This window comes from Schistocerca serialis, chromosome 2, assembly GCF_023864345.2.
Source record: "Schistocerca serialis cubense isolate TAMUIC-IGC-003099 chromosome 2, iqSchSeri2.2, whole genome shotgun sequence".
Lineage (NCBI taxonomy): Eukaryota > Metazoa > Arthropoda > Insecta > Orthoptera > Acrididae > Schistocerca > Schistocerca serialis.
Window position 1 is genome coordinate 711,359,875 of NC_064639.1, and position 27,485 is coordinate 711,387,359.

The window sequence follows — 27,485 nt, forward strand, 5'->3', positions numbered from 1 at the left end:
TAACTTAACACGGTTCTGCTCTCGGCTTCTGTTCTCGTTTCTCCCCTCGGAACTGCGTCTGTCTCACGGTGGGAAGGTATGACATGCATTTAGGCATTCTTGTATTAGTCTGTGTTATTCCATTTGCTCACTCGTTACTCGTATTACTTTGGTTAATTAAATGTCACGATTTATTCGGAGCTATGTGACATACTACTGGATTTGCTTATCATGTCAGGGTTTTCATGGAAGGTGTTGGATTTGCCTGACACCTTACACCCTTCGTGCCTGTTGTTAAACGTAGCGGTGAAGTGCTGCTGTAGCTGGCCGTGGTCAACTACCTCCTCTCTTTCTGGCAGCGGTGTTTGTGGTTTGGAACGCTCCCCATGCAAGTGAAGCAATGCTATGAAAAATACCAAATTCTTGGACTACACTCGTTACACTTCGTCCTTGTTCCAGTTTCCCGATGATTCTTCATAATGTGAGGTCAGAGATATGTTGTCTCCGGGTCATGTCATAACGAAGAACATAACCACAGCGCACTATAACTGCTGGCTGATTGACATAAACAAGCTTTATCCCGTTCCTTCAGCTGCTTCGTGATGCGAGGCCAGCTCTATTTTGAGCTACAGCCATGCTGGCCTCATACCACGTGACGACCAGTTTTCTGTGCATGACTGGGAGATCTATGGTAACATTCTCCGGCATCTCTATTCCTTTCGACCGAGTAGGCAATACACTGAAGAGCCAAAGAAAGTGGTACACCGATTTAATATCGTGGAGGGCCCCCGCGAGCATGCAGAAGCGCCGCAACACGACGTGGTATTGATCGACTAATGTCTGAAGTAGTGGTGGAGGGAATTGACACTATCAGTCCGTTTAAGTACGACGGGGTGGAGATCTCTTCTGAACGGTACGCTACAATGCATTCCAGATATGCTCGATAATGTCCGTGTCTGGGTAGTTTGGTGGCAAGCAGAAGTGTTTAAACTCAGAAGAGTGTTCCTGGAGCCACTGTGTAGCAATTATGGACGTGTGTCGTGTCGCATCGTCACTCTGGAATTGCCAAAGTCCGTCGGAATGCACAATGGACATGAAAGGATGTAGGTGATCAGACAAGATGTTTACGTAGGTGTCACCTGTGAGAGGCGTATCTCGACGTATCAGGGGTCCCATATCACTCCGACTGCGCAAGCCCCACACCATTACACATCCTCCACCAGCTTCAACAGTCCCATGCTGACATGCAGGGTCAATGAATTCATGAGATTGTCTCCATACCCGTAGACGTCTATCCGCTCGATACAATTCGAAACGAGACTCGTCCGACCAGGCAATATATTTCCAGTCATCAACAGTCGAATGTCGGTGTTGATGGGCCCAGGCGAGGCGTAAAGCTTTGTTTCGTGCAGTCATCAGCGTACACGAGTGGGCCTTCGGCTCCGAAAGCCCATATCGGAGATGTTTCGTTGAATAGTTCTCACGCTGACACTGTTGATGGCCCAGCATTGAAATCTGCAACAATTTGCGGAAAGGTTGCACTTCTGTCTCGTTGAACGACTCTCTTCAGTCGTCGTTGGTCCCATTCTTGCAGGATCTTTTTCCGGCCGCAACGATGTCGTAGATTTCATGTTCTACCGGATTCCTGATATTCACGGTACACTCGTGAAACGGTCGTAAGGTAAAATCCCTACTTCATCATTTACCTCGGAGATGCTGTGTCCGATCGCTCGTGCGCCGACTGTAACACCACGTTGAGACTAACTTAAATCTTGATAACCTGCCATCGTAGTAGCAGTAAGCGATCTAACAACTGTGCCAGACACTTGTTGTCTTATATAGGCGTTGTTGAACACAGCGTCGTATTCTGTCTGTTTACATATCTCTGTATTCGAATACATGTACCTATACGAGCTTCTTGGCGCTTCAGTGTATATTATGTTACTTTATCTATTTCGTCCTTACGTTTTGCAGAGCGTTTCATTTTACTACATATAAAATATAAATTTCATACATTTAAAAAAGTACATTTACAATGAAGTTTTACATTAGAGGATAAGTTCATTTTATGTCAGTATGAACAAAAATCGGTAAATAAATCTGCAATATCTTTACATTGAAAAGAAAGACAATTAGCGAAAGGAAGATACTATCAAACTAACACAGAAAAATTACGTAAGACTATCAAACTAACACAGAGAAATTACGTAAGACGAGTCTCCTTCATATCCTAACTGTTAACTGGTAATTTTTCCCTGGGGAAAAAGGGACAGCGCAGACTCGGGACTCTGAGGGCAAGTAGGAACACGAGCCACATGCAAAACAGCCTCTCAACACATTCTGATTGTCGCCGCTTTGGAAAATTTCCCTTGAAATTTATTGAGTCTAAAATCAAGTGCAGTTTCGAATAGGAACAATTTTTCATCATTAGCGCGTGGTTATTAATCATAAACACTTTATTCACTAAACTTCAGTTGTGTTTTATTCATAAATCTCCTTACATTACTGTCCTCTGGATTCTATAATTAACATATTTCCTTCCATCGCACTTCCACGTCTTACCTTCTGTCACTTTCAATAAACACTGATTTCAATATAAGTCGCTTCAGTCAAGATTCTTTCTACATCCCATCACGTGAAATGAAATGTGTGACTAGGGCCTCCCGTCGGGTAGACCGTTCGCCTGGTGCAGGTCTTTCGATTTGACGCCACTTCGGCGACCTGCGCGTCGATGGGGATGAAATGATGATGATTAAGACAACGCAACACCCAGTCCCTGAACGGAGAAAATCTCCGACCCAGCCGGGAATCGAACCCGGGCCCTTAGGATTGACAGTCTGTCACGCTGACCACTCAGTTACCGGTGGCGGACATCCCATCACGTCATACTTCCGTAATCGACTCTCTGCGTCTACCATTTGACAAACTCTCATACTTGTGAACCCACGCACACGCGTTTAGTTAGAAAAACTCGCATTTTCGAGAGGACAATGCCCAGCCAATATTCGTCTCCCAGAGAAATAGGCACCCTAGTCGAGTACGCATCCTTACTCTAAAGGAGCTTATGTGGTTTCATGCAGACCAAACATACAGAATCTGACATTAATTACTAGTGCAATTGCCAATGAAATTAAGCAACTGAATGCCCAACGTGACTTTTCAGTTTAGGGTGCTTGACTGGTGATGCAGCTGAGACTCATATTGTTGGGGTAAGGGAGAGTGTTAGCTGATGTGTGGCTACTGCGACCGCTTAGAGCATCCTCGGGGCTTGTTGACGTGTTTGTGCCTCTCTCTCGCCGCCTCAATGCCCACATTCCACACTGTCTGCTGGCCATAGTACGAGAGGTTACACCACCCTCTACAGAAAGTCAGCTTTTCACATCCGCACCAAAAAGTTTTAGATCTTTCTTTGAGCGACCAGACAACTGACGCCTTATATCATCCTCGAGGGAATACCAAGATCCGTCAGCTTCTTCAAGAGAATCGGTATATGCATGTGGTCGTAAGCGCCCTTAACGTCAAGAAAAGCGGCGACGACTTTTTTTCCCGTATGAAAGACTGAGATGATGTCCATAACAAGCGAATATAGGTTGTCAACAGTCGCTTTGCCTTTTCTAAATTAGTGCCGACTTCGAGTCATTGAATTATACTTTTCAAGCCACCCATCCAATCTGATTTTGGCTATTTGTTCTAACGTTCTTGCTACACAAGACGACAACGCGATCGGTTGGTAGTTAGAGGAGACATTTGGACGTTTCCCATTGTTCAGAACTGGAATTATAACCTGCCTCTTCCAAGTTTTCAATAGCTCTTGTTTCACTCAATACTGATTAAAAATGAACAATAGCAAATCTTTTCCTTCTGTCGGCAGATTCCTAAGCATAGTCCAAGTATAGGAAAGCTATTACATGAAGTTTTAATAACATCGTTTAGTTCTTCTTAATGGACGAAGCAAGATACGATGACAGTCATCTTCAGCTGGAGGTGCAGAATGTTGGAATGGGACCGTTGGAGGAGCGATCGTATCAATAAATTCCTCTATCCATGAGGTTGTAGTAGAAACAGTGGACGGAAGACAGCTGTTTCTAGAAGCCTTTTTTTATACCAAATGTTGGACATACTGGTTGCTTTATAGAGTGAAGAATAAAATTTAATCCAGTTTTCCTTTTTTGTTTTTTCAGTAATATATTTACACGTGAATTTATTTTTCTCACTTCCACCTAGTTATCCAAGTTTGGATTCTAGCGATAGGTTTTCAGAGTAAGACAGCGTTTTGCAACTTCTCTAGAGCATTCGGGATTCCAGCAAGGTGGGGAATTTTGCTTCATAAGAGCAAACGCTTTTTTTCTTAGGAACGCTGATATCCGCTGCTGCTTCTACAGAATTTATTAAAATTTGGTATTCTTCTTTTTCCTGTAAGTTGCTATGTATAGTTTCGAGATTTCTTAGAAGTGTGTTCCTTTATCTGTACCAGTTGGCTTCTAGAGTTTTCTACTAACTATTTGCATGAACTGTTTGTTTGGTATCAACATTTATATTAATGAAGTATTCTATTTGGAGATGATCTGATCCTATTGATTCAGTTTTAACGTACCAGTTAGATAGTTCAGTAAAACAAGGGGTGCAAAGCGTTATATCTACTGCAGAATTCTACGGAAGGGCGAGGTTCAGTGGGAGCTCCATCGTTGACTATCACTAGGTTATTGTCTTCTATAACATCCATCAATGTCCTGACATTCCTGTCAGTCATGTTTGCCCCACATGCAACATGATGGGTATTCGGGTCATCACCAGTTATAAATGGAGGCCGAAGCTGGTTTATTAGGAGTCTCAAGCGATCTTTCACGATTCTATATTGGGGAGCATATATACAGAGGCTACGGGAAATGTTTTTGATCAACTTGTATTTGCACAGCAACTAATTCGATTTTATTGTTTCCTCAACTGAGCGAGAATCTTTTCTGCTGCAGCGCATTTTTTGCTAATATAGCGACGTCACATTCCATCCAGACGGTCCACATTCCATCGAGATGGTCCTCCCTTATTACGAAATAATTTTTAAAGCGAACTGTCTGCTGAGTCTTGAACCACGTTTCGCATAACAGGACTATATCAGGCTGACTGATGTCCTCTTTGTATGCTTTCTTTGTTGGAATTGGCAAAGTTTGTGTTCCACTGCACTACTTTTATAGGCTTCATAATTTAGACTGGGAGAGAATCAGAGATACCTGTTACGAGAAACCTGACATCATTATCGCTCATAGTAATCTTTCGTCAGTTTGAATTACAATGTCTGTAACAATTATTACCTTATCGATTAGTCCATTGTGAACTAGAGACTATCGTTGATTAGACACTTGCGAAATTGTTACCCTGTGAGCGCCAGGGACATAGGGATTCTGACTTGTTGGAGTGACTGCATATTGCGTGGGTGTAGTAGGTTTCGGTACTGAGACTACTCATGTGTACATTATGATGTTCGCTTACTTCCACTTGTCGCTGGTAACGTAGCTGAGCAAAGTTTGTCTGCAGAGGATCATCCACACGTTTAGCAACAATCTCACTTGCGCGCTAATAACCATGTAAGCTTGTCGTGGGCAGAGGCAGGAAAAGTTCTACGGTCTTGGTGATCTGGCGCGCTATTGTTTGTTTGAACAGAAGCTATGGGCCCAGGATAGAAGAGCTGTTATCCCCCTAAGACGGAAACGAAGGTTGGCTTACAAGTAATGTTCAGCACATCTCTGAAGTCTTTGTTATTAAAGCTAGCTAGTTCCTGAGATCCTCGTCGTCTATAATATTCAGGACAGGCTCTATCCGCGGACGCGTGTTGAATACCACAGTGAGAACAAATAACAACAGGTGAGACGCGGGAGTCTACAGAATGAGGTCCACTATATTTGTTGCATCTCATCTGAGACCGATACAGAGTCCAGTAAAATTTGGGAGTCCAAGATCAACAAGCAGATCTGCAGTTTCAGAATTTGATGTTACCATTCATTACATATTGGTTAGTAAACAGTCTAACGCCTATAACGGGAAATGTAGACTGCACGACTTCCAAAATCTCTGCGTCTTCAAGACTTGTATCAACTTTTCTTATTACTCCATGTTTGTGAACAACGAAAGAAGGAATGTTTACTAAGAAATTGGCCTTTTCTGGAGTGTTTAATTCAACTTTCACTTTTGTTTTACTGACAGAAGATACGAGGCGTATTCCAAAAGTAAGGTCCGATTGGTCATGAAATTTAAACCACCATGAAAAGCAAAAGTGTTTTATTTGCAATAGTTAGCGACACCTGCCAGCAGCATCTCTACATAGTCGCCGCTCCGTGTGGGATAACTGTCGTAGCGTTGTACCAACTTTCCAATGCTCTCGTCATAGAAGGTAGCCGCCTGTACTGTTCGCCGATTCTCTACGCCGATCTGCAGTTAGTTGTCTACGCCGAAACTTTGACTTCATAGCCAGGGTTCACTTCAGCAGAGATGAAAATCAGAGGTTTGTATGGAGGGAGATCGAACACTTCCCATCGAAAACGTTGCAAGGGTGCCCTCATTGCCCCTGCAGAGTGCAGCCGAGAACTGTCATGAAGAGGGAAATGCATGACAGTTGTGTTGTGTGGGTTGCATCAAATCAGGCGAAATCTCTCACAGGCACTCATTACTTGGCGGGCACACTGTTTTCCAGATATTTTTACTTGCCCACTGTGCGGTCAGAACTGAAAAGACAGATGTGACGCGATCAACGGGCATACTGGAGACACTGTCCAACACACCTGTGCAAAGCTTTATCAGATTTATACTGTGGTTTCGATTTCGCGACCGATCGGACCTTACTTTCGGAATACGCCTCGTATATTAATTATGGCATTCTTCATTTCAGGTAAGGAAAGATTGAAAATTTTCTCTAGAGCTATAGGATGTTTTTATCCAAACTTTCCATATAAACTGTATATGGATCATGGTTTGTTCGTCTGTAGAAGCTAGAGGACCTCTCGGTCGGCACAGACTCTACATAGAGACAGTTTCTAGCATTTGGTTGACAAGAAGCAGAACTGCATTTACATGGGGGTCAGATATATTTGGAACTATAGTGGGAGATGATACTTGGTTAGCTATTGCAATGAAGGTTTTTGGATTTCTTAATTCCAGGCTAACCTCACTTTGCCGCTTATTCCTCGTGCTGGAAAAGCTGGGGGATTATTCTTCTGACATCTTCATCTTCTCGTCTTCCGGGTGTATTCCAAATTCACTCCCAACGACCACTAAAGAATGGCTAATGCCATCCATGAGGGAGTCCAACGTAGTTCCTGGAGATGCTTGAAAGGGAACAGAAGCTTCGTGTAACCGCTGAGCAGCCAGCTGTTGTCGATGTTGACCAGTAGGGGCATCGCCACCCCCTCCGTCATACGCCCCACCGTACATGATGGGACTAGTCTTGTACGAGAGGGAATTCATAGACTGTTATAGCCGAACGAGACGTGAAACCAGAATTCACAAACTAAAAGGAAAACTATTAAACTTTGAGATACTGGTCAGACTATACCTGGACTCGTTCGCGAACATAACCTGGGACCACTGTTCCAATGACCATGTACTGTGTTCCTGACACCAGGCCTTACGGGCTCTCCCGTGACCAGGGGTCAATGGAATGCACCTTGCAGGTCTCCGGGCGAATAAACCATGTCTGTTCAGTCGTCTGTAGACTGGAGACAACTGTTTCAGTGGCTGCGGTAAGGTCCCGAGCAAGGCTACCTGCAGTACTCCGTAGCCGTCTGCGGGCACTGATGGTGAGATATCGGTCTTCTTGTGGTGTTGTACACTGTGGACGTCCCGTACTGTAGCGCCTGGATACGTTTCCTGTCTGCTGGAATCGTTTCCATTATCTTGAGATCATACTTTGTGGCACACGGAGGCCCCGTGCTACAACTTGCAGTGTTTGACCAGCCTCCTGTCGCCCTAGTATTCTACCCCTTATAACCTCATCAATATGTGTTCTTTGAGCCATTTTCAACACACAGGAATCAATAGAACGTCTGAAAACGTCTGCACACTTACTCACTGCACCTACTCTGACATGCACCTGCTCTGCGTATGTGGACTGCTGCCAACGCCACCGTGTGACGACCGCAGGTCAAATGCACCGCATGGTCATACCCCTCGGTGATTTAAACCCGCAAACTGCCCACCAGTGCGTTGTTTCACCATGTATCAGCATTAGCCTTAATTTATGAGCATGAGTGTACATCGTGTTTTTCGTAATTGTCGCTGCATTTCTCCCTGCAGCTGAGCAAACAAACCCATGACGAATGATACAGTTCTTCTTTGAAAGTTTTCTATCACTTTCGTTAGTTTAACTTCGTAAGGGTTTCAGGCCAACACATCTTACAGACTCGTAGAATTCTTCCAATTAATCTGACTATTTCATCTTACGTTTCCACCGGTAGATTTGTGTGGTTATTCCACGGTGGATATTTCAGGGTGGTGACTGATGCCAGTGAATGGAAGCCTACTACGTAATCAAACGCTAACTAACATTTTCGATATTCATGGGAATTGCATTACTTTCTTGTGTTAGGGGCCAGCCGACAATCTTTGCACGACATACTGAACATCTGTAAGTGTCTTCGCGTTTTGCAACACGTTTCTAAAGATGTCGCCTGCTGTACACAAGCGCTTCGACTTTGAGTAGCTACGTACGGGTACAGGCGTCATTCGCCGGGTCTCGAACAGTAGCAGCGCTACCACATTATCGTGAGCTACACCAGGCACTGCCTTTGCTTCTGATAATGCCCCCCATTAAGAAAGACATACCTGATTCTGTTCGTTGGGAGGTCTTCAGTCCAATGGCATATCAGTTCAGATATCCCTCGCCTGCGCATGTTCCTTAGCAGATGACGATGCAGAACTGAAGTGGAGAGAGACGGAGTCAGCTTGAGCATTGTTATCTTCTGACTGTTGAATTGCATGAATGGATAGTGTGTGTTGGTATTTACATCATCGATGTTCATGAAAGTCATGTCTTACTACGCTAACTGGGAGTTGGGTGAAAATCCCTGTTATCACCTCCCGTATAGCGGTGAAATGAAGCGGTACGAAAAATTTATCTTTCCTTGACAACCCTATGTGTGCTGTCTTTTAAAGAGAAAATACACTCCTGGAAATGGAAAAAACTACACATTGACACCGGTGTGTCAGACCCACCATACTTGCTCCGGACACTGCGAGAGGGCTGTACAAGCAATGATCACACGCACGGCACAGCGGACACACCAGGAACCGCGGTGTTGGCCGTCGAATGGCGCTAGCTGCGCAGCATTTGTGCACCGCCGCCGTCAGTGTCAGCCAGTTTGCCGTGGCATACGGAGCTCCATCGCAGTCTTTAACACTGGTAGCATGCCGCGACAGCGTGGACGTGAACCGTATGTGCAGTTGACGGACTTTGAGCGAGGGCGTATATTGGGCATGCGGGAGGCCGGGTGGACGTACCGCCGAATTGCTCAACACGTGGGGCGTGAGGTCTCCACAGTACATCGATGTTGTCGCCAGTGGTCGGCGGAAGGTGCACGTGCCCGTCGACCTGGGACCGGACCGCAGCGACGCACGGATGCACGCCAAGACCGTAGGATCCTACGCAGTGCCGTAGGGGACCGCACCGCCACTTCCCAGCAAATTAGGGACACTGTTGCTCCTGGGGTATCGGCGAGGACCATTCGCAACCGTTTCCATGAAGCTGGGCTACGGTCCCGCACACCGTTAGGCCGTCTTCCGCTCACGCCCCAACATCGTGCAGCCCGCCTCCAGTGGTGTCGCGACAGGCGTGAATGGAGGGACGAATGGAGACGTGTCGTCTTCAGCGATGAGAGTCGCTTCTGCCTTGGTGCCAATGATGGTCGTATGCGTGTTTGGCGCCGTGCAGGTGAGCGCCACAATCAGGACTGCATACGACCGAGGCACACAGGGCCAACACCCGGCATCATGGTGTGGGGAGCGATCTCCTACACTGGCTGTACACCACTGGTGATCGTCGAGGGGACACTGAATAGTGCACGGTACATCCAAACCGTCATCTAACCCATCGTTCTACCATTCCTAGACCGGCAAGGGAACTTGCTGTTCCAACAGGACAATGCACGTCCGCATGTATCCCGTGCCACCCAACGTGCTCTAGAAGGTGTAAGTCAACTACCCTGGCCAGCAAGATCTCCGGATCTGTCCCCCACTGAGCATGTTTGGGACTGGATGAAGCGTCGTCTCACGCGGTCTGCACGTCCAGCACGAACGCTGGTCCAACTGAGGCGCCAGGTGGAAATGGCATGGCAAGCCGTTCCACAGGACTACATCCAGCATCTCTACGATCGTCTCCATGGGAGAATAGCAGCCTGCATTGCTGCGAAAGGTGGATATACACTGTACTAGTGCCGACATTGTGCATGCTCTGTTGCCTGTGTCTATGTGCCTGTGGTTCTGTCAGTGTGATCATGTGATGTATCTGACCCCAGGAATGAGTCAATAAAGTTTCCCCTTCCTGGGACAATGAATTCACGGTGTTCTTATTTCAATTTCCAGGAGTGTAATTCCGAGCTTGCATCGACCAGCATTTTGAAATATGTTCTTTGATAATTGTGGCGCTTCCAGAGATCGGAAACAAATCATAATACAGACGGCTACTGGAATGAATAAATGATAAATGTGTTATAGACATTAAACCTCATATGATTCCGCAATACTACAGTAATCCTTCAGGTAAGAGATCAGAGAATCCTTACACCATCTACAACATAATTTTTATGACTTGTTAAGGCACTACCATATATAATCGGCTATCAACGAATACAAATTTCCGTAACTATATTTTGGAAGCCACTTTAGCAACACTTCATATTGTATTTAGCAAATGACATACAAGCTAAATCTGGGTTTTTGAATCCTAAGTGAAAAACTAAGATTCGTCACATGTTATCAGACTTTCCTAGGAATTAGGATCATTTTCAGTGGTACTCAAAGTTTCAGTAAAAACATTTTCACGAGCTTCTTTTTGTTCGATCGTGAAAATTTTCGGAGTCAGTTTGGCATACACTTTTCTCATGTTAAACTGTTTACGTAAAATTGAGCTTACACATTCTTTGTCAGTTTCTGCGGTTTCAGCAATGGATCGAATGCCCAATGGACGGTCAGATGGAATCAGATTATATACTTTTTCGGTGTTTTCATCCGTTCCCGCTATTGAGGGGCGTCCCGGACGTGAGTCACCTTCAGCATCTTATCGGTCTTCTCGGAAACGCTTGAACCACTCAAAAACAATCTTCGCTATATACTTCTTTTAGTAAGTAGTTTTTCTAAATTTAATATGGAACTTCAAGAAAGTTCGTCACTTTATTATTACACATATTTAATTTCCGGCAAAAAAAGAAAGAAAAAAAAATAGCGCTTACACCAACGAAGGCCAAGGCTACGCTGATTTGTCTACAGGCAGCACAGATGCCGCGTTCGGCTGAGAAGGCTTCATGGCAGACTAATACATAGAGTCCGGCACTGTCTGGTGTTAAATTTGTTACAGTTAGTGCTACAAGCGGTGAGAAAGCAGACAGTAACGTGTTGTGTAAGGATAATGTATGTTTTATTTATTTTTTACTTAATTAACAAAGTAACTGTTAAATTTTTGCAATCCATGCGTTAATAACCAAGCGACGTGAATTATCATGAAGTAAATGTAATGCCGCCGAATTTCACAGGAAATTTGGAAATTTATGATAAGATCCTATGGGACCAAACTGCTGAGGTCATCGGTCCCTAAGCCTACACACTATTTAATCTAACTTAAACTAACTTACGCTATACACAACACACACACCCATGCCCTAGGGAGGACTCAAACCTCCTACGGGGGGAGCCGCACGGACCGCGACAAGGCGCCTGAGACCGCGCGGCGAATTTCACTGATTCAGTGAAATAAGCTACAACTTGCGCATGGAAAAATAATTTCAAATATGTGCATAATTGCGGACGTCAAGAGAATATAAATAATGTTTCATGCGTGAGAAGCATATCTTCTTGTTGTTGACTTATTTTTATGATAGGTACATTTCTTACACGTAAAAAAAAGAAAAAGAAATCATGGAGTCTATAGCTTCACTCATTCTTATACTTCACTCAACTTTCTGATGCACGAATATTTTTGTAAATGTAGTTTTTTTGCTTCAAAAGCGAACATGTTGAAAATCCTTGCCATTTGTGACTCGGATGAAGCGACAACTGTGGAATTGGTTTTTTCTCTGTTCGAAAACAGTTTTATTGCTTTTTGATATTTTGTTGTGATGTCTGTGCTGTTTTTCCTTCAGCCGAAACTGTAGTGGCTTGTTTAGTGTGTTAAACAATGTAGGTATTTCAATCCATGCAGGTTTCCTACGCCCCACATTTTCTGATTTGGCTGGAAGTGTAGGGAACTTCGCATTGTTGGGTGAATATGCGATCTCTTTCTGCAAAAGGTGAGGTCTTTTAGTGCTCATCGGCAATTTTTTGTCACCAAAAGAAAACGACATTGTTCAGTAAGTATCTATACGTTACAAGAGAATCGTAAATGAACTGTCCTGTAAGCTACCATTTCAGATCTCCCACTATAGTTAGGAAACTAAAGAATGACAAATTTGGCGCCGGTTTTTAATTATTGTCGATTTTTATGGCACTACATAGGGTACCTACTGTAAAAACTATGTTATAAATCAATATAAACAATAGAATTCGCACTCACCCGACATTGTACTCGGAAGTGTCATTTGACGGCCGTTGGTGCATTACTGTCGTAATGGGTTACAAGAACGAGACGAAGTGTCGCGACTGTCATGTTAGACTGCGGCTTCACGTTTCACAGCTGTTGGTCGTTCATCTTTGGCGCATGCGTACTTACTCTGAGACAGCACGAGTCCTTTCATTTTATAGCCTCACGTCGTATGAGAAGTTCATGTCAAAAGGCGCAAATTTCGAAAAATTGAAAAATGAGGCAACAGGTGGCAGCACTACTTAGAACGATTACCTATGTAATAAGAACTGCTATGTATGCCAAAACGTACCATATCCCTTGTACATCCCCCCTTAAACTTGCGTTCTATGGCGAAGAGTACCGAAGCCAGTCTTATTTCATTTCCAAGAGGTACTAAATCCTCGCTCTTCTTGGTAATGACGTCGCACACAACTTGTCCGACATTTGTTTCCATGACATTGTTTATTGTGGGGATGTGTGTAGCGTTTTTATTCATTGCGAATTATTAATTAAATTATGTAGTCGCATTTACGAGATAAAAACTGCTAGTGACGAACAGAAACCAAAAATCCAAGAAGAAAGATATGTAGACTAGAGAAGTGGAAGAAAAATGTCGTAAAACAAAATAAAAAAAACAGTAAAATATGAATACATTACGGTAAGGATTAGAGAACTTAATGCTAAAAACCATGTACAACCTGCGAAAAAGATGACGTAATTAAACTGCATGGGGACGTGAGATATTCAGTAGGGGATTTGTCCTTTTATAATAGAGGACAGAATGAAGAGAACAGTACAGAATCCTTCAGTGATGTTACCGACAATGAAATGATTAATGAAGACAATCTGCTGCAAAGTAATGCTGTTCTTTGTTTTAAGCATTTTCATTTTAATGTTTATAAGATCAAATTTTTTAAATTTACACAGTAACGAAATTCATGTACCATACATCCAGGAAGAGGATGCTACTGTGATGACGTCAATCTTCTTATGGACTATAGATGTTCGTGGATTACCTCCTTGTCAGCTGTAGACTTTGTTGTTCAAAAATGGCTCTGAGCACTATGGGACTTAACATCCGAAGTCATCAGTCCCCTCCAACTTAGAACCACTTAAACCTAACTAACTTAAGGACATCACAGATACCAATGCTCGAGGCAGGATTCGAACCTGTGACCATACCGGTCGCGCGGTTCCAGACTGAAGCGCCTAGAACCGCTCAGCCACATCGGCCGGCGGACTTTATTGTACAGTAGGTCTTTGATACTGTTCTGCCTGGTGATGACAGTAATGCAGAAAATGTCAGGAAATGCCATTTAGTTCATTGTTCATATTTTGTAAAAGTTAAAATAAAGAATATATATATATATATATATATATATATATATATATATATTCACGGTGTTCTTATTTCAATTTCCAGGAGTGTATATATATATATATATATATATATATATATATATATATATATACACTCCTGGAAATTGAAATAAGAACACCGTGAATTCATTGTCCCAGGAAGGGGAAACTTTATTGACGCATTCCTGGGGTCAGATACATCACATGATCACACTGACAGAACCACAGGCACATAGACACAGGCAACAGAGCATGCACAATGTCGGCACTTGTACAGTGTATATCCACCTTTCGCAGCAATGCAGGCTGCTATTCTCCCATGGAGACGATCGTAGAGATGCTGGATGTAGTCCTGTGGAACGGCTTGCCATGCCATTTCCACCTGGCGCCTCAGTTGGACCAGCGTTCGTGCTGGACGTGCAGACCGCGTGAGACGATGCTTCATCCAGTCCCAAACATGCTCAATGGGGGACAGATCCGGAGATCTTGCTGGCCAGGGTAGTTGACTTACACCTTCTAGAGCACGTTGGGTGGCACGGGATACATGCGGACGTGCATTGTCCTGTTGGAACAGCAAGTTCCCTTGCCGGTCTAGGAATGGTAGAACGATGGGTTCGATGACGGTTTGGATGTACCGTGCACTATTCAGTGTCCCCTCGACGATCACCAGTGGTGTACGGCCAGTGTAGGAGATCGCTCCCCACACCATGATGCCGGGTGTTGGCCCTGTGTGCCTCGGTCGTATGCAGTCCTGATTGTGGCGCTCACCTGCACGGCGCCAAACACGCAAACGACCATCATTGGCACCAAGGCAGAAGCGACTCTCATCGCTGAAGACGACACGTCTCCATTCGTCCCTCCATTCACGCCTGTCGCGACACCACTGGAGGCGGGCTGCACGATGTTGGGGCGTGAGCGGAAGACGGCCTAACGGTGTGCGGGACCGTAGCCCAGCTTCATGGAGACGGTTGCGAATGGTCCTCGCCGATACCCCAGGAGCAACAGTGTCCCTCATTTGCTGGGAAGTGGCGGTGCGGTCCCCTACGGCACTGCGTAGGATCCTACGGTCTTGGCGTGCATCCGTGCGTCACTGCGGTCCGGTCCCAGGTCGACGGGCACGTACACCTTCCGCCGACCACTGGCGACAACATCGATGTACTGTGGAGACCTCACGCCCCACGTGTTGAGCAATTCGGCGGTACGTCCACCCGGCCTCCCGCATGCCCACTATACGCCCTCGCTCAAAGTCCGTCAACTGCACATACGGTTCACGTCCACGCTGTCGCGGCATGCTACCAGTGTTAAAGACTGCGATGGAGCTCCGCATGCCACGGCAAACTGGCTGACACTGACGGCGGCGGTGCACAAATGCTGCGCAGCTAGCGCCATTCGACGGCCAACACCGCGGTTCCTGGTGTGTCCGCTGTGCCGTGCGTGTGATCATTGCTTGTACAGCCCTCTCGCAGTGTCCGGAGCAAGTATGGTGGGTCTGACACACCGGTGTCAATGTGTTCTTTTTTCCATTTCCAGGAGTGTATATATATATATATATATATATATATATATATATATATATATATATATATATATATATATATACTCCCTAAAATTCTTTGCAATATTTCTAAACCTTTTAGTTAATAACAGTTCAAGGTAACGCACGAAGAATGTAAACTGCAGCACAAAACATTGTAAATGAAACAGTCAACTATAAAGGGTGGATCAAAAAGAATCATCCGATATGGCACGTCTATATTTCTGAAACTAATAAATATGTACAATGAATTTTGTTTTTTCATGAACGGAAAACTCAAAAACTTTTTTTTTCATGTCTTTTCACAGGTGTTCAATATGGCCCCCTTGAGATGCACGGCGTACGTCAATGCGGTATTCAAATCGTTCCCAAACTGCAGCGAGCATGTGTTGAGTTACAGCTTCCACAGCTGTTGTTGTGTGATGTCTCAGTTCATTCATTGTTGTTGGTAGCGGAGTCACATAAACAGAGCCCTTTATAAACTCCCACAAGAAATAATCACAGTTAGGTCCGGTAACCTTGGAGCCAGTAATGTAAGGCTGAATCATTTGGTTCAGTGCGACCGATCCATCTTTCAGTAATCCTTTGATTTAAAAACTCCCGCACATTGAGACGCCAGTGTGGCAGTGCCCCATACCGTTGGTAAATGAAGTCGTTCGAATCAGTGTCCAACTGTAGGAAAAGAAAGTTCTCAAGCATATCGAGATATGTGCTTCCTGTGACAGTGGTCTCTGGAAAGAAAACTGGACCATAGACCTTTGGCTGTGGAACTGCACAAAACGAATTATATTTTGGAGAGTCTCTCTCTTGATGTACAACTTCATGTGGTTGTTACGTACCCCGCATTCTCACATTATAGCGGTTCACCTTTCCATTTAAATGGAATATTGCCTCGTCACTAAACACTAAGCGTGGAAGGAGACTGTCATCCTCCATCTTACCAGAAACGAAATTACAGAATTCGACACATTGTTGTTTGTCACCAAGAGCTTGCAGTAGCTGAATTTTGTAAGGTTTCATATGTAAATGTCGACGCAGCACACGCCAGACGTACATCGGGGACATGTTGAGCTGTCGAGCTGCACGGCGAACGGATTTCTGCAGACTTCTTGTGAAACTGTGGCGGATGCGTTCGACGTCTGTGTCAGACACTCGAGGACAGCCCTGCGGTTTGTCTTTACACAAACAATCTGTTTCTGGGAATTGTTCATGCTCTGTGCTGTAGGAGGATCCACACCATACAAAATACAAAATTCACACTGAACAGTTATTACTGACACACACTGCTCAATACGTAGTTCCCACACCATTTCCACTAGAACTGGTGGGCGCACACTGCTGCTACCTAGCGGGAACCACGTGCAATTCGAGAGTTTGCTCTTTCCAACAGAGCGTTGTTCACGCACATGCGGTACCTCAAATAACGTAATAGTTCTTATTTTTTGAATCTGATGATTCTTTTTGACACACCCTCTATTTTACTGCTTGTAGTAATATAATGTCACTCCAGAGTAGCAGTTAGCACAATTTTCGGCCAAAAGGTACCAAATCCCTTTTTGATTTTTTGAATAACAACCAAACAAATAAACATTTAACAGAGATACTTGATGCAGTGTCACCCGCCTTCCTTGCCCTCGCCCCCACCCTGCAACGCTCCCAACACCTTCTCCAATCCCATCTTGATCGGTTCACCACTTGGTGCAACCAGTGTTTGTTCAAGGTCAATACTTCCAAAACCCAGGCGATCATTGTAGGCAAAACCACCCCTTCCTTCCTCCTCCTCGACTTCTATGTCACTATTTATGGCCGTCCTATCGCCCTCACCCCCACCCTTAAGTACCTTGGCGTCAACCTTGACCGTCGCCTCTCCTGGACCCCCATTTCCGGACAATCCAAGCCAAGGCACGCTCCCGCCTCTGTCTCCTGAAGCTCCTTTCTGGCCGTACATGGGGTCTGGACCCCTTCACCATCCTCCACACCTATAAATCCCTCATCTGCCCTATCCTCTGCTACGACCACCCTGCCTGGATCTCCACCCCTCCTACCTTTTACAAATCCCTTCAAATCCTCGAACGCCGTGCTCTTCGCCTCGCCCATCGCATCTGTCTCCCCTCCCCCACACGGATCTTGTACGACCTTATTCCGTTCCCCCACCTCCTCCTTTTCCTCTAACGGATACTGATCCTCTACACCTCCCATAAATTCGATCATCCTCACCCGCTTGTCTCTCACATTCTCTCCCACCCCTGCCCGCTGCCGCGCCTGTATTTCCACGTCCCACCTGCTCTCCATCTCTCCACTCTCCTTACCCTCTCCCAAGGTGGCTTCCGCCAGCTCCCCCTCCCTGATGATGCCCTCCTCCCCTCCATCTACCCCTCCTATCAATTTTGATCCTCCCCTACCACTTCCTGTGGTTTTTTTTTCCTCAGGGCACCCTCTCTCCCTTCCTTCCCTCCTCCCTTCCTCCTCCTTCCTCCCCCGGACTTCCCCTACCCCCCATACCTTCATTCCTCCCCCCCTCTCCCCTCCCATTGGCATCTCTGCTCTCCCCTCTCCCTCCCCCACCACCTTGTTCCCCTCTTGGCATGTCCCCGGATTCGCACACGTTAAGTGGACGTTCGCGCGCCGGAGATCACCGCCATCGGTTTAGTGTGTGTGCCGTCGTGTTTGTGCCTCAGTGTTTTTCGCCGCCCACGCTCCATCGTTCACGTGTCGTCTCCATCATCAGTGTCCGTGTTCAGTGCTAACAGTTTCTTTGGTTGTCTTCGCGTGTGACCGGCTTTGTGTTTTTTACGTTACTGTGTCTACTATTTTTTGTCCACCACTATGTTCTGTATATTATGTGTCTTCATTGTTTTTCTTTTATTAAACCTGTGGCTGAAGAGCAGCGTACGATGCTGCTGCCAGCCCACCTTATGTAAGGTGTTAAGTAACAGTAAAGGAAAAAAAAACACTGTCACAACCCATGTCTGAATATAACAACAAAGCTACAAAACATGTTCTGCTGCTACTGTGTGTTTGTACAGCGCTTTTTGTCTCTTCTGTTGAATTAAAGTTTATGGATGTGATACCTTTTGGAAATGAGGTTCTCATACGTAGTGTGACAGCCTGGCTGCTGTACTGTACTGTGTGGTGTGGTGTCGACAGCGGAGAACCGGGTGCGCGGCGTGCTGCTGTGCGAGCTGCAGGCGGCGATCGCCGAGGCGGCGAGGCGCAGCGCGGCCGCCGGCGGCCTGGACGCCGCCGCCTTCCGCCAGAGTCTCAAGGTGAGCGCCGCTGCACGCGGGTCCCGTCCCCCTGTCGCAATGTGCACTCCTGGCTACTTGATTGTCAAGACCGCGGAGGCGACACAGACCGACGTTCAAACTGTCACGGAGTGTGACTCTTAAACCTATCCCTGCGGATATGTTATAAATAGTCCCCACGGATATGCAGCCGGATGACATTGTGCAAATTCTACAATATTTCCTCGGAGCAACTGTCCGACGTCTCCAGCTGGTTGAGCCTTGCTGGTGGCTAGGTACGACTGACGGTATCTACACGTCGACGCCCCTGTGTATAGAACACGAGCGCGAAGAATGCGCAGGCACGAAAATCGCACGTGCGCAACGATTTGCAGCTAGATGGCGCCATACTCAAACGCCGTCTTCCGGAAATCGCAGAGCGGCCCTCCTGCGCTTGCGCTGTACGCTGTGTTTACCAACAGTGCGGCCAGACGCTACTCACTAAAAACAACCTAGCTAGACCAATGTTACAAGTCTGTTATCGAAAAATCTTGATTTTCTCACTGCGATTTAAAAGCAGCCAATGCAGGGTTCCAGGCTGTGCTCAATTAAAATCCCGCATACCTGTTGCTGAGATGGTCAGTTGTACGGATATGTATTGGTTCCTTAATAAGCAATCCCAGAAAGATGATGCCGGGGATAAAACTTTCGATTGTCACATATCATGCGATGTCCTGTATTCAGACAGTGTTCTGCAATTGGCGACTTCTCCGGGTGGCGTAGGCTTGTATGATGCTGATTTTCATAGCAGCACTCCTGTACTAAGCGACATGTCTGGCCTATATAAACCGCCCCACACTGACAAGGAATCCTATACACATCACGTTTCCTCAGTCCAAGATTATCCTTAACCGAACCCAGCAAGCTCCTCAGTTCTGCGGATGGTCGAAAATCACACTTAATTGTTCCATAAAACACGGGAGAACTGCCATAAGTCAGTAACATCTTGCCACGATATTTCGGCACAAAGCCTTTTGGCCATCTTCAGGTGAGTACAGCTGTGGACGTACTGGCGAATACGCGCTGAACTCTGCTATTTAGAGCCAAAGGGGGCTGCATTGCGCATGCGCTTCGCATGTACTGTTTAGCGCGCGCGTTCACAACTCCGTGCGCTGCGCCTGGCGCCCTCCGCGGTCAAAACTTGGCATTTCGATATCAGGACGATCTTCATCTTTATACCGATAACTACGTTGACTACGAAGTTTCTCTACAACGGGATTCCAAGCGGAATTTAACTGGTAACCGCTATCTCGATTGTTAAGAGTCTCGCTGTCTGACAATTTTATTTCTATGTATTCATTTATATTTGAACTCCAGAAATCTGATGTTTGAGCCACAATTTTTGTATCATTGTAATTCATAGAGTGGCCAGTACAAATGCAATGTTCAGCGATTGCGGACTTGGTGGGTTGGAGAAGGCGAGTATGCCGCTGGTGTTCCACAATACGTTCCTGCACTGTTCTTGTTGTCTGCCCTGTATATGACTTGCCGCAATCACACGGAATCTTGTAGACACCTGATTTACGTAGGTCCAGGCCATCCTTAACGGATCCCACCAGAGGTGGTATTTTAGGAGGAGGGCGAAAGATGACTCTAACTTGATGCTTCCTGAATATTCTACCTATCTGTGACGAGATGTTCCCAATAAAAGGTAGATAAACCGTTGACCTGAAGACCTCTTCTTCTTCCTTGTTGCATCGTTTGTAGGACTGCATAGTTCTGTTCACTTGCTGAGTTGAAAAGCCATTCATCAGGAATACTTTTTGCAGCTGTTTCAGTTCCGCTTGAAGATTGTCGACGTCAGAAATAGTATGGGCACGGTGGATTAAAGTTTTAAGGACACCCATTGTTTGTGCCGGATGGTGGCAACTGGTAGCTTGCAGATACAAATCTGTATGGGTCGGTTTCCTATACACTGAATGACCAAGTGTGCCATCATTCTTGCGCCGTACCAGAATATCTAAAAATGGCAAACAACCATCTTTTTTCAGTTTCCACAGTGAACTTAATATTTTCATGTATGGGATTCATATGATGTAAAAATTCCTGGAGACGGTCCACGCCGTGAGGCCATACTATAAAGGTGTCATCCACGTAACGCCAAAACACTGTCGGTTTAAAAGTGACAGAGTTGAGAGCTCTCTCTTCAAAATCTTCCATAAAAAGATTTGCCACCAGGGGAGACAAAGGACTCCCCACGGCGACACCGTCAGATTGTTCATAAAATACGTTGCTGAATGTAAAATATGTAGAAGAGAGAGTATGCTCAAACAGCGTTGTAATATCTGCATCAAACATATTACCGATCAGGTGTAATGAATCTACAAGAGGCATCTTGGTAAAGAGAGAAACCACGTCCAGGCTGACCAGCAAGTCGTTACTTTGTAGCTGTAAAGACTGAATACGGCTGATAAAATCACTAGAGTTTTTTATGTGATGAGCGCATTTGCCTATAACTGGTTTAAGCAGTAATGCCAGAAACTTTGCTAGGTCATAATTGGCTGCCCCAATGTTGCTCACGATCGGACGTAATGGTACATTTTCCTTATGGATCTTAGGCAGTCCATATAGCCTGGGAGGAACCGCACTATTTGGTTTCAGTCTCTTTATGACCTCCTTCGATAGAGAAGTATTTGACAAGAGTTCTGCTGTTTTTCGCATAACTCGGCTCGTGAGGTCCTTATCAATTTTGTGATAGGTGGAATCACATAATACAACATTGATTTTATTGACGTAATCATCCTTTGTCATAAGAACCGTAGAATTTTCTTTGTACGATTTTAAGACAACTGTATCCACATCTGCTCTTAGATTACGGAGAGCTCTCCTTTCCATAGGTGAGATATTACTCTTCATAGGTGCACCTCTAGTCAGCACACGACAAGACTCACGTCGGACTTCCTCCGCTTTATCTGTATCAAGACGGCGTGCAGCTTCTTCAATGGCACTGACGAAGTCTACAAATGGCGGTGAAACAGGTGTGGGGGCAAAATTCAGACCTTTTTCTAACAGAGACATAGTCGCATCATCAAAATCTTTCTCAGTCAAATTAAGAACAGATCGTCGGTCAAAAATTGTGGCTCAAACATCAGATTTCTGGAGTTCAATTATAAATGAATACATAGAAATAAAACTGTCAGACAGCGCGACTTTTAACAATCGAGATAGCGGTTACCAGTTAAATTCCGCTTGGAATCCCGTTGCAGAGAAACTTCGTAGTCAACGTAGTTATCGGTATAAAGATGAAGATCGACCTGATATCGAAATGCCAAGTTTTGACCGCGGAGGGCGCCAGGCGCAGCGCACGGAGTTGTGAACGCGCGCGCTAAACAGTACATGCGCAGCGCATGCGCAATGCAGCCCCCTTTGACTCTAAATAGCAGAGCTCAGCGCGTATTCGCCAGTACTTCCCCAGCTCTACTCACCTGAAGATGGCCAAAAGACTTTGTGCCGAAATATCGTGGCAAGATGTTACTGACTTACGGCAGTTCTCTCGTGTTTTTATGGAACAATCAGTACGCCGGGAAAATTTCAAACATCACATCACACTTAATGTCATATCTTCCAACAATTCTTTCGATTCTTGACGACATGGTACCAAACTACGGCAAGAAGGCCAAAGTGGCGGGCATCTTCGTATCTTCATTCTACTCCATGCATTGATCTCTCGCTTGGGCCTGAATGCATTACATATTTGTCTATCACAATAAACGTTTTGTCAGAACACTGTCTTCAAGAGTCGCATCTCACTGGACACGCTTTCAGGATCAGACATCAAACGTGCTTGAAAGCTAACGTTCGTAATGCACTATCGCACTGTGCCGGGTGACGGCAGCTCGTGGCCTGCAGTTATAGATCTGTAAGCGTTGGCTGGCGGTAGACACTGTGTCCCAAGGTTCCATCTGCTTCCCTTCGTGCCAAAACATCAAGAAAAGGTAAAGTACCATCTTTTTCCACTTCCATTGCGCAGTTTATATTCGGATGCAGCGAATTTAAATGTTGAAGAAACGTAGGTAGAGAATCAAGTTCATGTGGCCATACCACAAATGTATCAACTACGTACCGCAGAAAACGAGAGTGGCTGACTATAGTGCTCTTTCTTCAAAGTCCTCCATAAAATAATGGGCCACCACCAGAGACAGAAGGCTGCCCATGGTGGCACTTGTTCCAAATATTGGTCATAAAATAAGAAGTATGTTACAGTAAGTACGAGTTTAAATAATGCCACTATGTCCTCCTCAAACTTGTTCCCAATGAACTCTTAAGAGTCCTAGAAGAGTACTTTTGTAAATAAGGACACAACATCAAAACTTACACAGAGATCCGACGATTGAAATCTAAGAGTTTTCAGACGACCTATGAAATCCTCAGAGTTTCGAATGTGATGGTCACACTTGCCTACTAGAGGTCCCAATAGCGATGTCACATATTAAGCAACAAAATAAGTAGATGATCCTATGTTACTTACAATGGGACGGAGAGGCACCGCCGGCCTTACTGGCCGAGCGGTTCTAGGTGCTACAGTCTGGAACCGCGCGACCGCTACGGTCACAGGTTCGAATCCTGCCTCGGGCATTGATGTGTGTGATGTCCTTAGGTTACTTAGGTTTAAGTAGTTCTAAGTTTTAGGGGACTGATGACCTCAGAAGTTAAGTCCCATAGTGCTCATTTGAACCAAACTGGCAACGAGACGAACGGACATGACATTCTTATGGATCTTGGGTATTGCATGTAGACTAGGAGGAGCTGCAGCCTGTTAACGCAAACCATTGGTGACTTGCGCTGGAATCGAGATCAGCCTGATGTTCCGAAGTATTTCTCTGGACCCTATCCGGCGGATCAAATTTTATTTTACTGTAAACAGAATCGTCGAGCAGTTTGTGTATCTTTCTGTTATATTCTGCGTGTGAGGGAAGCACAGTAGCATTTCCTTTGTCAGCAAGTTAGATGACAATGTCTTGGTCTCCTCTCAATTCTCGCAGAGCAGTTCTTTCACCTGAGGTGATGTTAAAGTTGGACTTCTTAGGTGGAGCTGGAGTCAACATGCGGCATGTGTCTGCATGTACATCTACATGGATACTCTGCAAATCACATTTAAGTGCCTGGCAGAGGGTTCATCTAACCACCCTCACAATTCTCTATTATTCCAATCTCGTATAGGGCACGGAGAGAATGGACACCTATATCTTTCCGTACGAGCTCTGATTTCCCTTAATTTCTCGTGGTGATAGTTCTTCCCTATGTAGGTCGGTGTCATCAAAATATTTTCACATTCGGAGGAGAATGTTGATGTTTGGAATTTCATGAGAATATTCCGTCGCAACGAAAGATGCCTTTCTTTTACTGATGTCCATCCCAAATCTTGTTTCATTTCTGTGTCACTCTCTCCCATATTTCGCGATAATACAAAACGTGTTGCCTTTCTTTGAACTTTTTCGATGTACTCCGTCAGCCCTGTCTGGTAAGGATCCCAAACCGCGCAGCAGTATTCTAAAAGAGGACGGATAAGCGTAGTGTAGGCAGTCTCCTGAGTAGGTCTGCTACATTTTCTATGTGTCCTGCCAATAAAACGTAGTCTTTGGTTAGCCTTCCCCACAACATTTTCTATGTGTTCCTTCCAATTTAAGTTGTTCGTAATTGTAATACCTAGGTATTTAGTTGAATTTACGGCTTTTAGATTAGACTGATTTATCGTGTAACCAAAGTTTAACGAGTTCCTTTTAGCACTCATTTGGATGACCTCACACTTTTCGTTATTCAGGGTCAACTGCCACTTTTCGCATTATTCAGATATTTTTTCTAAATCGTTTTGCAGTTTGTTTTGATCTTCTGATGACTTTATTAGTCGATAAACGACAGCATCATCTGCAAACACCCGAAGACGGCTGTCTCCCAAATCGTTTATATAGATACGGAACAGCAAAGAGCCTATAACACTACCATGGGGAAGGCCAGAAATCACTTCTGTTTTACTCGATGACTTTCCGTCAATTACTACGAATTGCTTCCTCTCTGACAGGAAATCGCAAATCCAGTCACATAACTGAGACGATATTCCATAAGCACGCAATTTTACTACGAGCCACTTGCGTGGTACAGTGTCAAAAGCCTTCCGGAAATCCAGGAATACGGAATCGATCTGAAATCCGTTGTCAATGGCACTCAACAGTTCATGTGAATAAAGAGCTAGTTGTGTTTCACAGGAACGATGTTTTCTAAACCCATGTTGATTGTGTTTAGCAACTCTGCTTTGGCAGCACTGTCTTCTATAGTATCTCCATTGCTATCGCGCGAAGAAGGCATTGATTGTTTCTTGCCGCTAACATACTTCACATAGGACCAGAGTCTCTTTGGATTTCCTTCAAGGTAATTCATAATGTTCGAACACAATATACGTTCTAAAATCCTGCTGCATATCGACGATAACGATATGGGCCTGTAATTTACTGGATTACTCCTACTACCTTTCTTGAATATTAGTGTAACCTGTGCAACTTTCCAGTCTTCGGGTACGGATCTCTCGTCGAGCGAACAGTTGTATGTGATTGTTAAGAATGGATCTAATTCATCAGCATACTCGGAAAGGAACTTAATCGGTATACAGTCTGGACCAGAAGACTTGCTTTTATTAAGTGATTTAAGTTGCCTCACTACTCCGAGGATATTTACTTCTACGTTACTCATGTTGTCAACCGTTCTTGATTCGAATTCTGGAGTAGTTACTTCGTCTTCTTTTGCGAAGGCATTTCGGAAGACTGTGTTTAGTAACCCTGTTTTGGCAGCACTGTCTTCGATAGTATCTCCATTGCTATCGCGCAAAGGAGGCATTGATTGTTTCTTGCTGCTAACACACTTCACATACGACCAGAATCTCTTTGGATTTTGTGCCAGGTTTCGAGACAACATTTCGTTGTGGAAACTGTTACAGGCATCTCGCATTGAAGTCCGCGATAAATTTCGAGCTTCTGTAAAAGATCGCCAATCTTGCGGATTTTGCGTCTGTTTAAATTTAGCATGTTTGTTTCGTTGTTTCTGCAACTGTTTTCTAACCCGTTTTGTGTTCCAAGGAGGATCAGCTCCTTCGTTTGTTAATTTATTTGGTGTAAATCTCTCAATTGCTGCCGATACTATTTCTTTGAATTTAAGCCACATCTGGTCTACACTTATATTATTAATTTGGAATGAGTGGAGATTGTCTCTTAGGAAGGCTCTTTTGAATAGGTATATTTTTCGCTTATTTTTCGTGGATTTGGGGATTACAATTTTTAGTCTCGCTGTCACAAACCTGTGTTCACTAATCCCTGAGTCGGTTTTGATGCTCGTTATTAACTCAGGATTATTTGTTGCTAAGAGGTCAAGTGTGTTTTCACAACCGTTTAGAATTCGCTTGGGCTCATGAACTAACTGCTCGACATAATTTTCAAAGATCGCGTTTACACAATTTCGGATGATATTTTATGGGTACCTCCGGAATTAAACACGTATTTTCACCAACATGTCGAGGGTAAATTAAAGTCCCACCAACTATTATCGTACGAGTCGTGTACGTGTTTGAAATCAAACTCAAGTTTTCTTTGAACCTTTCAGCAACTGTATCGTCTGAATTGGGAGGTCGGTAAAAGGATCCAATTATTATTTTATTCCGGTTGCCAACAATGAGCTCTGCTCATACTAACTGACAGGAAGTATCTACTTCAATTTCGCGACAAGTTAAACAACTTCTGACAGCAACAAACACGTCACCGCCAATCGTGTTTAGTCTATTCTTTTGGAACACCGTTAGGTTCTTCGCAAAAATTTTGGATGAGCTTATATCCGGCTTTAGCCAGATTTCAGTGCCTATAACGATTTGAGCAACAGTGCCTTCTATTAGCGCTTGGAGCTCTGGTACTTTCCCAACACAGCTACGACAGTTTACAACTGTTATACCAATGGTTTCTGTATCTACGTTCTTCCTGTGTTCAGCCTGCTCCCTTTGTGACTGAAGCACTTCTTGTTTTTTCCCGAGACCCTCTAACGTAAAAAACCGCCCAGTCCATGCCACACAGCCCTTGCTACCCGTGTAGCCGCTTCCTGCGTATAGTGGACACCTGATCTATTCAGCGGAACCCGACACCCAACCACCCTTTGACGCAAGTGGAGGAATCTGCAGCCTACACGGTCGGAGAACCGTCTGAGCCTCTGATTCAGACCCTCCACTCGGTTCTGTACCAGAGGTCCGTAATCGGTCCTGTCGACTATTCTGCAAATGGTCATCTCTGCTTTCATCTTGCAAGCAAGACTGGCAGCCTTTACCACTTCTGTTAGCTGGTCGAAACCAGAGAGAATCTCTTCAGATCCAAAGTGACACACATCATTGGTACCGACGTGAGCAACCACCTGCAGTTGGCTGCACCCTGTGCTCTTCATGGCATCCGGAAGGACCCTTTCCACATCTGGAATGATTTCACCCGGTATGCACACTGACTGCACATTGGTTTTCTTACCCTTATTGTCAACCAAGTCCCTAAGGGGCCTCATAACGCGCCTCCCAACTACCAATAATCCCAACCTCTGCGATTGTCCGGATCTT

At 44.9% G+C, this 27,485-nt stretch overlaps 1 protein-coding gene across 1 annotated transcript in view; it reads left to right on the forward strand.

The window, feature by feature from the left end:
- Positions 1–27,485, forward strand: part of LOC126457893 (SET domain-containing protein SmydA-8) — a 298,024-nt gene that overhangs the window by 251,330 nt on the left and 19,209 nt on the right. Inside the window, exon 8 of the mRNA XM_050094563.1 lies at positions 18,777–18,895. Coding sequence (XP_049950520.1) covers positions 18,777–18,895 — 119 coding nt within the window. The remainder of the gene's footprint in view (positions 1–18,776; positions 18,896–27,485) is intronic.